The following is a 13,150-nucleotide window of genomic DNA, read 5'->3' as shown; positions in this document are numbered from 1 at the left end:
TCCTTCTCTCTTTCTTTCTCTCTCTCTGAGGACCTGAGCCCTAGGACCATGCCCCGGGACTACATGACATGATGACTCCTTGCTGTCCCCAGTCCACCTGGCCATGCTGCTGCTCCAGTTTCAACTGTTCTGCCTTATTATTATTCGACCATACTGGTCATTTATGAACATTTGAACATCTTGGCCATGTTCTGTTATAATCTCCACCCGGCACAGCCAGAAGAGGACTGGCCACCCCACATATGCTCTCTCTAATTCTCTCTTTCATTCTCTCTCTCGGAGGACCTGAGCCCTAGGACCATGCCCCAGGACTACCTGACATGATGACTCCTTGCTGTCCCCAGTCCACCTGACCGGGCTGCTGCTCCAGTTTCAACTGTTCTGCCTTATTATTATTCGACCATGCTGGTCATTTATGAACATTTGAACATCTTGGCCATGTTCTGTTATAATCTCCACCCGGCACACCCAGAAGAGGACTGGCCACCCCACATAGCCTGGTTCCTCTCTAGGTTTCTTCCTAGGTTTTGGCCTTTCTAGGGAGTTTTTCCTAGCCACCGTGCTTCTACACCTGCATTGCTTGCTGTTTGGGGTTTTAGGCTGGGTTTCTGTACAGCACTTTGAGATATCAGCTGATGTACGAAGGGCTATATAAATAAATTTGATTTGATGCTCCAGATACTCAACTAGTCTAAAGAAGGTCAATTTTATTGCATCTTTAATCAGCACAACAGTTTTCAGCTGTATTAACATAATTGCAAAAGGGTTTTCTAATGATCAATTAGCCTTTTAAAATGATAACCTTGGATTAGCTAACACAACGTGCCATTGGAACACAGGAGTCATGGTTGCTGATAATGGGCCTCTTTACGCCTATGTAGATATTCCACTAAAAATCAGCCGTTACCAGCTACAATAGTAATTTACAACATTAACAATGTCTACAAAGTATTTCTGATCAATTTGATGTTATTTTAATGGACAAAAAATGTAGGCACTGGCACACAAGTGAGATCGACATCAGCATTCACACACACACACTAACCCACCTGGTCTGAGGACGCGGTCCAGGCGGTCAGTGGTCTTGGGCGGGGGTCTGCGTGCCCCGCGCGGGGAGCGTGTGTTGGGGGAGGCGGCCGGGGAGTTGGGCTCTGGGGGGAGGTCTGGGGCAGGGTATCCTCTCTGGATTAACACCTCAGCAGCACACAGCAGACACACACTGTGCTGGCACGGCAGGATGATGGGCTGCTTCACCATCTCAGTACACACCGGGCAATGCAGCTCCCGCTCCATACTCTTCATGTTAGACTGGAGGACGAGAGATGGAGGGAGGATAAGGGGTTGGAGATAGTAGAGAGACAGGGAGAGGAGTTAGAGGAGCAGGGATAAGGGGTTGGAGATAATAGAGAGACGGGGAGAGGAGTTAGAGGAGCAGGGATAAGGGGTTAGAGGAGCGGGGAGAGGAGGAGGAGCAGGGAGGGGGATTGGAGATAGTAGAGAGACAGGGAGAGGAGTTAGAGGAGCAGGGATAAGGGGTTGGAGATAGTAGAGACGGGGAGAGGGAGAGGAGCAGGAGGGGCAGGGAGGGGGATAAGGGGAGCAGGGAGGGGGAGATAGTAGTAGAGACAGGGAGAGGAGTTAGAGGAGCAGGGAGGGGGGATAGTAGGGATTGAGAGATAGTAGAGAGAGAGGGGAGAGGAGTTAGAGGAGCAGGGATAAGGGGTTGGAGATAATAGAGAGACGGGGAGAGGAGTTAGAGGAGCAGGGATAAGGGGTTGGAGATAGTAGAGAGACGGGGAGAGGAGTTAGAGGAGCAGGGAGGGGGGATAAGGGATTAAGGGGGAGATAGTAGAGAGACGGGGAGAGGAGTTAGAGGAGCAGGGATAAGGGGTTGGAGATAGTAGAGAGACGGGGAGAGGAGTTAGAGGAGCAGGGAGGGGGGATAAGGGATTGGAGATAGTAGAGAGACGGGGAGAGGAGTTAGAGGAGCAGGGATAAGGGGTTGGAGATAGTAGAGAGACGGGGAGAGGAGGGGAGAGGAGTTAGAGGAGCAGGGAGGGGGATAAGGGGTTGGAGATAGTAGAGAGATGGGGAGAGGAGTTAGAAGAGCAAGGAGGTGGATAAGGGGTTGGAGATAGTAGAGAGATGGGGAGAGGAGTTAGAGGAGCAGGGAGGGGGGATAAGGGGTTGGAGATAGTAGAGAGATGGGGAGAGGAGTTAGAGGAGCAGGGAGGGAGGATAAGGGGTTGGAGATAATAGAGAGATGGGGAGAGGAGTTAGAGGAGCAGGGAGGGGGGTTGGAGATAGTAGAGAGACAGGGAGAGGAGTTAGAGCAGGGGTCCCCAAACTTTTTCCTGTGAGGGCCACATAACTTTTCCCTTCTCTGATGGGGGGCCGGTGTCAGTTTGTAACAGAAAAAGTGTGACGATCGTACGGGAGCTTAAAAAATTTATTGTTTTCCAGAAAGCCACACATAACCAAATAACCCTTTCCAGGTTCTTTACAGAAAAAAAGTCAGGAAACAAATAATAACACTATTAATTAAATAAATAATAACTAAATAACCCTCTCTGAGTTCTTCACAGAAAAAACAGGAAATAAATAATAACTAAATAACTCTCTCTGGGTTCTTCATAGAAAAAAAAGCCATGGAACATTAACTTTCTGTCGTGCCATGCACAATCCTAAAAGATAAAAGTTCAGCTCAGTTGACAGAGCAGAATCTCTCTGACACATATGAGCAGTCTCTTAAAGTTCTTGTGTTCCTTCCTTATAATCCTTTTGTAGGTTCCAGTAGGCTTGTAGACACCGCTTACCTATGTATTTTCATCAGTGTGAACTGTGGGCCTGCATCTGGCTGGTGAGAAGTTGAATATCAGATTCCATTCTAGTCACAGCCAGTCTCAAGCACTGATGCAAATGTTCATCTGTCAATCTTGATCTCATCGGGGTTTTCAGCAGTTTCATGCGAGAAAAGGTTTTCTCGCAGATATACGTGCTGCCAAAAACTGTGGACATTTTCATTGCGTGTTTTTTGATGTTTGGATATGTGTCGTTTGGGAGGGCGGCATAGAAGTCAATGAGACTGTTGGGCTTGAATGCGTCTTTCAGAACATCACAGTTCTGTAACTCAGCCAACTCAAACTGATATGAAGGCTGGGCTTCATCAATGTCGGCAACAAAGGGGTTCTGAAAAAGACAGATTTCTTTTGCATGAACATGTAGTTCACTGAATCGCACACCGAACTCCGCCTTCAGCATTTCCAGTGCTTCCACGCACTTTTCAGCTGGGAACGGGACCGCTGGGTTCTCTGTCGACAGGTTTTGGGTAGCAGGAAGATGGACGAAGTTGCGCTTTTTCACTTGTTCCAAAAGCAGCGCTAATTTCACCTCAAATGCGTTTATGTGTGAATACATGTCGCAAATGAGTTTCCCCTCGCCTTGTAGCTGCAAGTTAAGGCTGTTAAGTATTTCTGTCACGTCTGTTAAAAATGCGAGGTGCCATTTCCATTCTGGGTCGATCAGCTCTGGGACCGTTTTGTCTTTTAAATGAAGAAATGCGTTAATTTTGGGTAGCAGCTCGTAAAAACGCCTCAAAACTCTGCCCCGGCTCAGCCATCGGACCTCTGTGTAGTACAGCACATCTCCGTGCGTAGACTCCAGTTCAGACAGGAATTCTTGGAACTGCCTGTGTTTAAGTCCCTTTGCTCTGATGAAGTTTATGCACGACACCACAACCTTCATTACAGAATCCCACGTCAACACTTTGCAGCACAGTGCTTGCTGGTGAATTAGGCAGTGGACTCGTAGCGGGGCGGTGAGACCCCTTTTTTCCAACTCCCGGTTCATGCGTCCTATTAGACCGCGAGTTTCGCCCACCATGCTAGGAGCCCCGTCAGTCGTGATGCTAGCTAGCTTTGACCAGTCCAGGTCCAACTTCTCCATGGTTTGGCACACTTTGTCAAAAATATCCTCTCCCGTTGTAGTCCCTTTGAGACTTTGGAGGGCTGCCAGCTCCTCGCATATCTCAAAGTTTGCGCTAACTCCACGAATAAAAATGAGCTGTTGCGCTGTGTCTTGCACGTCAGTGCTCTCATCCAGTGCTAATGAAAAAAAGTCAAATTCTTTCGTCTTCTGCTGCAGCTGGGCATATACATTACTCCCGATTTCTTCAACGCGTCTGGTGATTGTACTCGCCGACAGACTTACGGCATTAAATGCATCTTTCTTCTCGGGACACACCTCCTCCGCGACAGCATTTCTTAACAAACTCTCCGTCAGTGAAAGGCTTACCGCTTCTTGCTATCAGTTTAGCAACCCGAAAGCTGGCCCGAACGGATGCCTGGTTCAGCTGAGCTTGGCGTACAAATGTATTCTGCTGAGATAGTAGTCCACTTTTTAGCTTTGAGAGTTTGTCTGCTCGTATTTGGCCTTGCAAGCTATCGTACTTGTCTTTGTGACGGGATTCATAGTGTCGGCGAAGATTGTATTCTTTGAATACCGCCACCGTCTCTTGACAGATGAGACAAACAGCCTTTTCTTTGCATTGAACAAAAAAATAATCGTTTGTCCACTGCAGGTTAAATACCCTGCATTCTGAATCTATTTTTCTCTTACCTAACCTTTTCGCCATTATTCCGTTCTCTCTTTGACAGGGCCGGGCCTAGGATTTTTTTTCTGGAGGCCAAATAGGAAAAAAATTCGATAGCGTCTCTGGTATTGTTCAGAGGGCCGGGCCAAATGTGCTGACGGGCCGTATCCGGCCCGCGGGCCGTAGTTTGGTGACCACTGAGTTAGAGGATAAGGGGTTGGAGATAGTAGAGAGATGGGGAGAGGAGTTAGAGGAGCAAGGAGGTGGATAAGGGGTTGGAGATAGTAGAGAGACGGGGAGAGGAGTTAGAGGAGCAGGGAGGGGGGATAAGGGGTTGGAGATAGTAGAGAGACTGGGAGAGGAGTTAGAGGAGCAGGGAGGGGGATAAGGGGTTGGAGATAGTAGAGAGACGGGGAGAGGAGTTAGAGGAGCAGGGGGGGGTTGGAGATAGTAGAGAGACAGGGAGAGGAGTTAGAGGAGCAGGGAGGGGGATAAGGGGTTGGAGATAGTAGAGAGACGGGGAGAGGAGTTAGAGGAGCAGGGATAAGGGGTTGGAGATAGTAGAGAGACGGGGAGAGGAGTTAGAGGAGCAGGGAGGGGGATAAGGGGTTGGAGATAGTAGAGAGACGGGGAGAGGAGTTAGAGGAGCAGGGATGGGGGATAAGGGGTTGGAGATAGTAGAGAGACGGGGAGAGGAGTTAGAGGAGCAGGGAGGGGGATAAGGGGTTGGAGATAGTAGAGAGACGGGGAGAGGAGTTAGAGGAGCAGGGAGGGGGATAAGGGGTTGGAGATAGTAGAGAGACGGGGAGAGGAGTTAGAGGAGCAGGGAGGGGGATAAGGGGTTGGAGATAGTAGAGAGACGGGGAGAGGAGTTAGAGGAGCAGGGAGGGGGGGATAAGGGGTTGGAGATAGTAGAGAGATGGGGAGAGGAGTTAGAGGAGCAGGGAGGGGGGATAAGGGGTTGGAGATAGTAGAGAGACGGGGAGAGGAGTTAGAGGAGCAGGGCAGCAAATAAAGGGTGAGTTAGAAGGGCAGGGGGTGTGAGGGGAAAGAGGGTGAAGTGAAAACAGGAGTGAGAATGAGGCAGAGGAATAACGTAACTGCTCTAAATAGAGGAGAGAGAGAGAATCAGAGAGAGGGAGATAGAAACAGCATCTTACATTATTGAACCATTCCTGGTTTAGAATTTATGTTGGACACATGAAAGGAGAAAGCAGGCGTGTGTGTGTATAAATACCCAGGCCAGGGCTGACTAAGGTGCTACAGCCAGTCTCCTTAAATATGAGTCTAATCACTTCATTCCAGCTCTGTCTGGCCAAAAGCATGATGTAAACCCAGTATAGAGGAGTAATAGATCCCTCTATCTATAGCTCTGTTGTAGGACTAGTTGCTTGATTCTAACCTCCTCAGTTCAGTTAATACAAGCCACCATGATGGTGAGAAGAGATTCATTTTACAGGAACAATGAATTACATTAAAATGGAAAAAAGTCCTAGCCGATAATAGGCCAAGGCTACTGGCTACCGGGAAAATAGCATTCACATGGATTAGGCTTCGATAAGAATGACTACACCTCTCTCTCTCCTCTATCAATGTTTTTTCTTTCCCTGGCTCGGCCAGAATAGTCGGTGTCAGCGGGTCCTTTCTGCGCCCAGGGGGGGTTCTGCACCTATGTTGCGCGAGAGCCAAGACCGCCGCCGCGTGCTGGCGCTCCCTGAATCCCGTTTCTATGACGACAAAACATCATCCATTCCCTGCTCACAGTGTTGCGAGATAGCAAATCATATCATCGGACCCCTTGTTTTTGTCTGTGCATGCTGGGGTACGCATTGGACAGATAGCCAATATATCTATTTTTGAATCCTATCCATTTAATCCTCATTTTACCTCATAGCTAGGTGTGTCAATAACCAGCCGATAGTGACCAGCCGCTGGCGTTAAACCAAAGTGATGGAGCCAAATGCCACCCATTTCTAATTTATAGCTCAGACTCATTAATGAATGTCTGGTTCAATTTTAGTCAATCGAATAACCAAAGCAGACCATTTCACACTGAAGAAAAATATAGCCTAAGAATTATGTATGAAGGATGATGAAATGTTGATGCCAAAACGGATGTGAAGGCCTCTATATCTTATGTAGGTTGGCCTACGTGGCGTGCTGAAAACACAGTTTAACTAAAAACATTATGCAATATTAATAACATTATATATATAGCTTAGCTGAGGAATTTCTCGCTGAACGGCCAATTGAAATACAGGTAACCAAACCACATTTATGTTTTCTATAGCCTAGGTCTGGTGGCCTACAGAATAACAAAATAGGCTCCAGTCTCCACATTTATGGTAAACAAATGGGTCTAATTAATCATCACCACACTTACGCTGATTTGAACGAGTGCGTCCATCATAGACGTAAACGCCTGTAGTTCTGCTTCAGCCATCCTTTAGAATAAAACGCGGTGTTGATGCGAATGTGCCTGGTCTGTCAAATTCACAATCGTAACCTAGGCCTAGTAATATACTCAAATATGTTGTCCTAGGGTGAATAAAGAAAATGTTAATAGCTTGGTCAATGAACCATATGTAGCCTAGATATAGGCTATCGCATATTAGTCCGGATGTATATGGTCTGGAGTGCGCAGCGTTGACTTCTGTCCCTTTCCACTGGGCTCGCGCTGATAAGGTGATGTTCAATAGTGCGGGATAGAGCATGCGTGGTGATTTCTGCTGAGTGAAACAGGTTTAAGTGCTCTCTTTCTCGCTCTATCTGTGTGTGTGTGTGTGTGTGTGTGTGTGTGTGTGTGTGTGTGTGTGTGTGTGTGTGTGTGTGTGTGTGTGTGTGTGTGTGTGTGTGTGTGTGTGTGTGTGTGTGTGTGTGTGTGTGTGTGTGTGTGTGTGTGTGTGTGTTTCTCACTGTGTACGAGTAATCATTCATAATATTTTGGTTTGGTTTAAAGTGTAATTGTCACAAAAATGAATGACATTTTACTGCCACTGCATATCATGTCTGGTGAAAACAGAATACTGATATTGATGCATACATTGCATATGACCATACCTACATGACAATTGTTTCACTTTAATAATGTTTACATACTGCTTTATTCATCTCATATACTGTACTCTATCCTACTGTATTTTAGTCAACGCCACTCCGACATTGCTCATCCTAATATTTATATAATTCTTAATTCCATTATTTTATTTTTAGATTTGTGTGTATTGTTGTGAATAGTTAGAAACTACTGCACTGTTGGAGCTAGGAACACAAGCATTTCGCTACACTCGCAATTACATCTGCTCAATATGTGTTTGTGACCAATACAATTAGATTTGATTCTAGCCACTAGACGGCGACGTGAGATTATAAAACGCTACTAGAATGACGCGTTCACGACGAAGCGTTCCTCATCCTCAACTGGTCTGTTTCCGTCCTAAATCGTTAACGAACCCCTACGTTCTTGAACGCACCCCAGATTTAAATTGTTGTAGCAACGAGCTAAGCCATGCCTGCAGCTGAAACGCCTGTTGTTTCTTGTCCTAGACACAGTTGTTTCAATTCATGGTAAATACATCATCAAATGTGGCTAGTTTTTGGCTCCAAATATTGACTAACGAGTTGAACAACGTCGTATGTCCTGTATTGGGTACATTAGCTAGCTAAGTTAGCACTGTCAAGGTGAGTGTGCGGATAAATTAGCTTATACATTTGCTAATAGTAACGTTACTTAGTCTACACATTGTATACAGCCAATATTGTATTGCATATTGTAGCAGGCTCAAGTCTACACACGGATTTTGTTGTTTCTATTGGCAATATTAACATTAACGTTATACTTGTCAACGGTTGCCTATTCCGCCTCTTTATTCTATGTACCATAGTACCCATAAAGGCACATCTTTGCTGGAGCAATGTCTGCAGTCAGCAGCCTGGTCCCGGCTCGATTCCTGACTCTCACTGCTCACCTCGTCATCGTCGTCACCATTTTCTGGTCACGGGTATGTTCTGAGTACTGGCAAGGTTCTGGACAAAACATATCCTCTGTGTGTGACATGTCTCATGCCTGTATCTGGCATCTAGAAGACACCAGTTGTTCACAACATCATCAACATGCTCTTCTATAATACACTGCTCAAAAAAATAAGGGGAACTCTTAAACAACACAATGTAACTCCAAGTCAATCACACTTCTGTGAAATCAAACTGTCCACTTAGGAAGCAACACTGATTGACAATAATTTTCACATGCTGTTGTGCAAATGGAATAGACAACATGTGGAAATTATAGGCAATTAGCAAGACACCCCCAATAAAGGAGTGGTTCTGCAGGTGGTGACCACAGACCACTTCTCAGTTCCTATGCTTCCTGGCTGATGTTTGAATGCTGGCGGTGCATTCACTCTAGTGGTAGCATGAGACGGAGTCTGTAACCCACACAAGTGGCTCAGGTAGTGCAGTTCATCCAGGATGGCACATCAATGCGAGCTGTGGCAAGAAGGTTTGCTGTGTCTGTCAGCGTAGTGTCCAGAGCGTGGAGGCGCTACCAGGAGACAGGCCAGTACATCAGGACACGTGGAGGAAGACGTAGGGGGGCAACAACCCAGCAGCAGGACTGCTACCTCCGCCTTTGTCCAAGGAGGAGCAGGAGGAGCACTGCCAGAGCCCTGCAAAATGACCTCCAGCAGGCCACAAATGTGCATGTGTCTGCTCAAACGGTCAGAAACAGATTCCATGAGGGTGGTATGTGGGCCCGACGTCCACAGGTGGGGGTTGTGCTTACAGCCCAACACCGTGCAGGACATTTGGCATTTGCCAGAGAACACCAAGATTGGCAAATTCGCCACTGGCGCCCTGTGCTCTTCACAGATGAAAGCAGGTTCACACTGAGCACATGTGACAGACGTGACAGTCTGGAGACGCCGTGGAGAACGTTCTGCTACCTGCAACATCCTCCAGCATGACCGGTTTAGCGGTGGGTCAGTCATGGTGTGGGGTGGCATTTCTTTGGGGGGCCGCACAGCCCTCCATGTGCTCGCCAGAGGTAGCCTGACTGCCATTAGGTACCGAGATGAGATCCTCAGACCCCTTGTGAGACCATATGCTGGTGCGGTTGGCCCTGGGTTCCTCCTAATGTAAGACGATGCTAGACCTCATGTGGCTGGAGTGTGTCAGCAGTTCCTGCAAGAGGAAGACATTGATGCTATGGACTGGCTCGCCCGTTCCCCAGACCTGAATCCAATTGAGCACATCTGGGACATCATGTCTCGCTCCATCCAAGAACGCCACGTTGCACCACAGACTGTCCAGGAGTTGGTGGATGCTTTAGTCCAGGTCTGGGAGGAGATCCCTCAGGAGACCATCCGCCACCTCATCAGGAGCATGCCCAGGCGTTGTAGGGAGGTCATACAGGCACGTGGAGGCCACACACACTACTGAGCCTAATTTTGACTTGTTTTAAGGACATTACATCAAAGTTGGATCAGCCTGTAGTGTGGTTTTCCACTTTAATTTTGAGTATGACTCCAAATCCAGACCTTGATAAATTTCATTTCCATTGATAATTTTTGTGTGATTTTGTTGTTAGCACATTCAACTATGCAAAGAAAAAAGTATTTAATAAGAATATTTCATTCATTCAGATCTAGAATGTGTTATTTTAGTGTTCCCTTTATTTTTTTGAGCAGTGTATATTGTGTATCAACTGTGTTCGGAATCTAGTGATACTGTGTAGATCTATCTCTGAAGTAATCGTACTCATTGGCCCACAGGAGAACAATGTTGAAGCTTGCCTGCCTTTGGATTTCACACAGGACCAATACGACAAGGAGGACACCAAGTAAGCATCTTTCACCCAGGACAGGACTCCTAACCCTACACACACACAGTATATCCCCAAATAATTGCTAGAGGTTTTGAATAATCACATGTCTTACACACTCTCTTGATCTTTCTCTCCTCTATCTTTCTCTGTCTCTCTCTTCTAGGTTGGTGGTAGCGTTGTCAGTCACCATGGGTCTGTTTGCTATAGAGCTGGCTGGCTTCTTCTCTGGTGTGTCTATGTTCAACTGCACCCAGGGCCTCCTCTGTATCCTTTACATGTTCTCAAAACTCGTCTACAAAACCCTGTACATATCCAAAGTACACATAATGCATAGCACAGCAGTGGTCAGTCCTAGCCAGTCCTAGTCCTGGAGAACTGCAGTTTGCTTTCGTTCTTGCACAGTACTAATTTTGCATGGCCAGTCACATCAACAAGTAGGCTACTCAAGGTCTTGATGTTTTGTTGAGTAACTGAGTGTTGGTGCTGGGCAAGAATGAAAGCCTGCACAGTGTGACTCTAGGAATAGTGAAGAACATGGGAGGGAATTGATAGATGTAAGCGATATGCAGGAAGTTATACTCTTCTTTCAGATCAGCAGGGGGAAGTTAATATGGACATGGATATAAGGTTGAGGAAGCATTCTTTTTATTGGTTTGGTTAAGATTCCCTGACTCAGGACTCCCTCCCCATACACCATCCATGCATCCATCTCTCCATCCACATACTAGCGACTGCAGCCCATGTCAGTGCCTCTGTGGCTCTGCTGTTCTTTCTGTTTGAACGTGTGTGTGTGTGTGTGTGTGTGTGTGTGTGTGTGTGTGTGTGTGTGTGTGTGTGTGTGTGTGTGTGTGTGTGTGTGTGTGTGTGTGTGTGTGTGTGTGTGTGCGTGCTTCTGAGGTTTTTGTTTCCCTGACTGACGTCTCCTCCAGCGTTGGCTGTCCACTGCAGCGCGTCCGTCTCCCTGTCTTTCTTTGTCTTCCAGAGATGGGAGTGTTGGACATACTGGGTTATTTTTGCCTTCTGCAGGTTTGTGTGTGATTGACTAACAGACAGACAGACAGACAGACAGACAGACAGACAGACAGACAGACAGACAGACAGACAGACAGACAGACAGACAGACAGACAGACAGACAGACAGACAGACAGACAGACAGACAGACAGACAGACAGACAGACAGACAGACAGACAGACAGACAGACAGACAGACAGACAGACAGACAGACAGACAGACAGACAGACAGACAGACAGACAGACAGACAGACAGACAGACATTGTGTGTGTGTCCTGGAGTTATTTGGGTCATTTTTACCTCGTGCAGGTTGATGCTTTGCTTATAATGCTGCCACCCTCTCTATCTCCCGTAGTGTTCTCCCTGCATTTGTGGAGATCCTACTCTTCATCGCAGTGTTCGGACTGAAGAAGAAGCCATTATAACCGAGAGCAGTGTTTCACATCAATGTTCAGTCTGGAATGTAGTGTCCATCCTTCCCAGCACTTGTACACAGCTGTCCAAGTGACACATTGTGACTGTTCAATAGTGTCAAGGAGACATAGTTGATGTTAGTGATGCGGGATGGTGGTCGTAGTGATAAAGACTACAGAGCTGGTTAAGATGTGGGTGGTCTAAGCTGCAGCAACCGATACAGTGACAGCATAGGTTTGAATCTGGCCTTCTGACTTTTGACACAGCCTTTATATATCCATCAATAGTCAGATTATTTAATTTATTTATTTTAAGCTGTGGTGTGGGCTTTGTAGATGGAAACTGTATGTACCAAGGCAGAGAGGATGATTTCTAAACTCCAGCGTATTGATCCTAATTGCTACGCTGAATGTATAGACACAAGTAACCATCTTTCTCTTCACCGTGCTAAATGGTCCTGTGTACCATAGGATTTTAGTACCACCTTTCTAAAACGTTTACCTAAAAAATATGTTTTATCAAGCTGAAGCTATACCATTCCTTCCTTCCTTTTAATATACTTTTTACATTAATCTAAAATGTGGTGATATCTGATGGTTGCTACACCTCTATATGTCAAATCAAATCAAAATTTTATTTATCACATACACATGGTTAGCAGATGTTAATGCGAGTGTAGCGAAATGCTTGTGCTTCTAGTTCCGACAATGCAGTGATAACCAACAAGTAATCTAACTAACAATTCCAAAACTACTGTCTTATACACAGTGTAAGGGGATAAGGAACATGTACATAAGGATATATGAATGAGTGATGGTACAGAGCAGCATACAGTAGATGGTATCGAGTACAGTATATACATATGAGATGAGTGTGTAGACAAAGTAAACAAAGTGGCATAGTTAAAGTGGCTAGTGATACATGTGTTACATAAGGATGCAGTCGATGATGTAGAGTACGGTATATACATATGCATATGAGATGAATAATGTAGGGTAAGTAACATTATATAAGGTAGCATTGTTTAAAGTGGCTAGTGATATATTTACATCATTTCCCATCAGTTCCCATTATTAAAATGGCTGGAGTTGGGTCAGTGTCAATGACAGTGTGTTGGCAGCAGCCACTCAATGTTAGTGGTGGCTGTTTAACAGTCTGATGGCCTTGAGATAGAAGCTGTTTTTCAGTCTCTCGGTCCCAGCTTTGATGCACCTGTACTGACCTCGCCTTCTGGATGATAGCGGGGTGAACAGGCAGTGGTTCGGGTGGTTGATGTCCTTGATGATCTTTATGGCCTTCCTGTAACA

General features: G+C 46.2%; 2 protein-coding genes across 4 annotated transcripts in view; one reads left to right on the top strand and one right to left on the bottom strand.

The window, feature by feature from the left end:
- Window positions 1-7,289, bottom strand: part of LOC123998223 (tripartite motif-containing protein 46-like) — a 47,907-nt gene extending 40,618 nt beyond the window's left edge. For both annotated transcript variants that reach the window (XM_046303255.1, XM_046303257.1), the window contains exons 1-2: window positions 6,975-7,289; window positions 1,050-1,308 (exon numbers count right to left, since the gene is read on the bottom strand). In XM_046303255.1, the coding sequence (XP_046159211.1) occupies window positions 1,050-1,308; window positions 6,975-7,034 (319 nt within the window). In that variant the 5' untranslated portion in view covers window positions 7,035-7,289. The remainder of the gene's footprint in view (window positions 1-1,049; window positions 1,309-6,974) is intronic.
- A 722-nt stretch (window positions 7,290-8,011) lies between these two features.
- On the top strand, window positions 8,012-12,578 carry LOC123996925 (transmembrane protein 107-like). 2 transcript variants are annotated; one of them, XM_046300771.1, is made up of 6 exons: window positions 8,012-8,272; window positions 8,476-8,592; window positions 10,363-10,430; window positions 10,579-10,679; window positions 11,345-11,441; window positions 11,785-12,578. In XM_046300771.1, exons 2-6 carry the CDS (start codon window positions 8,506-8,508, stop codon window positions 11,852-11,854), a joined length of 423 nt encoding a protein of 140 aa, XP_046156727.1. In that variant the 5' UTR covers window positions 8,012-8,272; window positions 8,476-8,505; the 3' UTR covers window positions 11,855-12,578. The 2 variants fall into 2 exon arrangements, with proteins under 2 accessions (XP_046156727.1, XP_046156728.1); XM_046300772.1 differs by having other exon boundaries at window positions 11,345-11,460; window positions 11,669-12,578.
- The last annotated feature ends 572 nt before the right edge of the window (window positions 12,579-13,150 follow it).

The sequence above is a fragment of the Oncorhynchus gorbuscha genome, linkage group LG15, assembly GCF_021184085.1.
Source record: "Oncorhynchus gorbuscha isolate QuinsamMale2020 ecotype Even-year linkage group LG15, OgorEven_v1.0, whole genome shotgun sequence".
NCBI lineage: Eukaryota > Metazoa > Chordata > Actinopteri > Salmoniformes > Salmonidae > Oncorhynchus > Oncorhynchus gorbuscha.
The sequence above is the reverse complement of the archived record's forward strand: the minus strand, read 5'-3'. Positions and strand labels throughout refer to the sequence as shown.

Excerpts from the sequence above, each read along its gene's own strand:
- LOC123996925 (XM_046300771.1), top strand. The coding sequence starts at position 8,506 with ATGTCTGCAGTCAGCAGCCTGGTCCCGGCTCGATTCCTGACTCTCACT. Across the intron at positions 8,593-10,362 it reads TCACCATTTTCTGGTCACGG|GAGAACAATGTTGAAGCTTG; the intron begins GTATGTTCTGAG and ends ATTGGCCCACAG. Across the intron at positions 10,431-10,578 it reads TACGACAAGGAGGACACCAA|GTTGGTGGTAGCGTTGTCAG; the intron begins GTAAGCATCTTT and ends TCTCTCTTCTAG.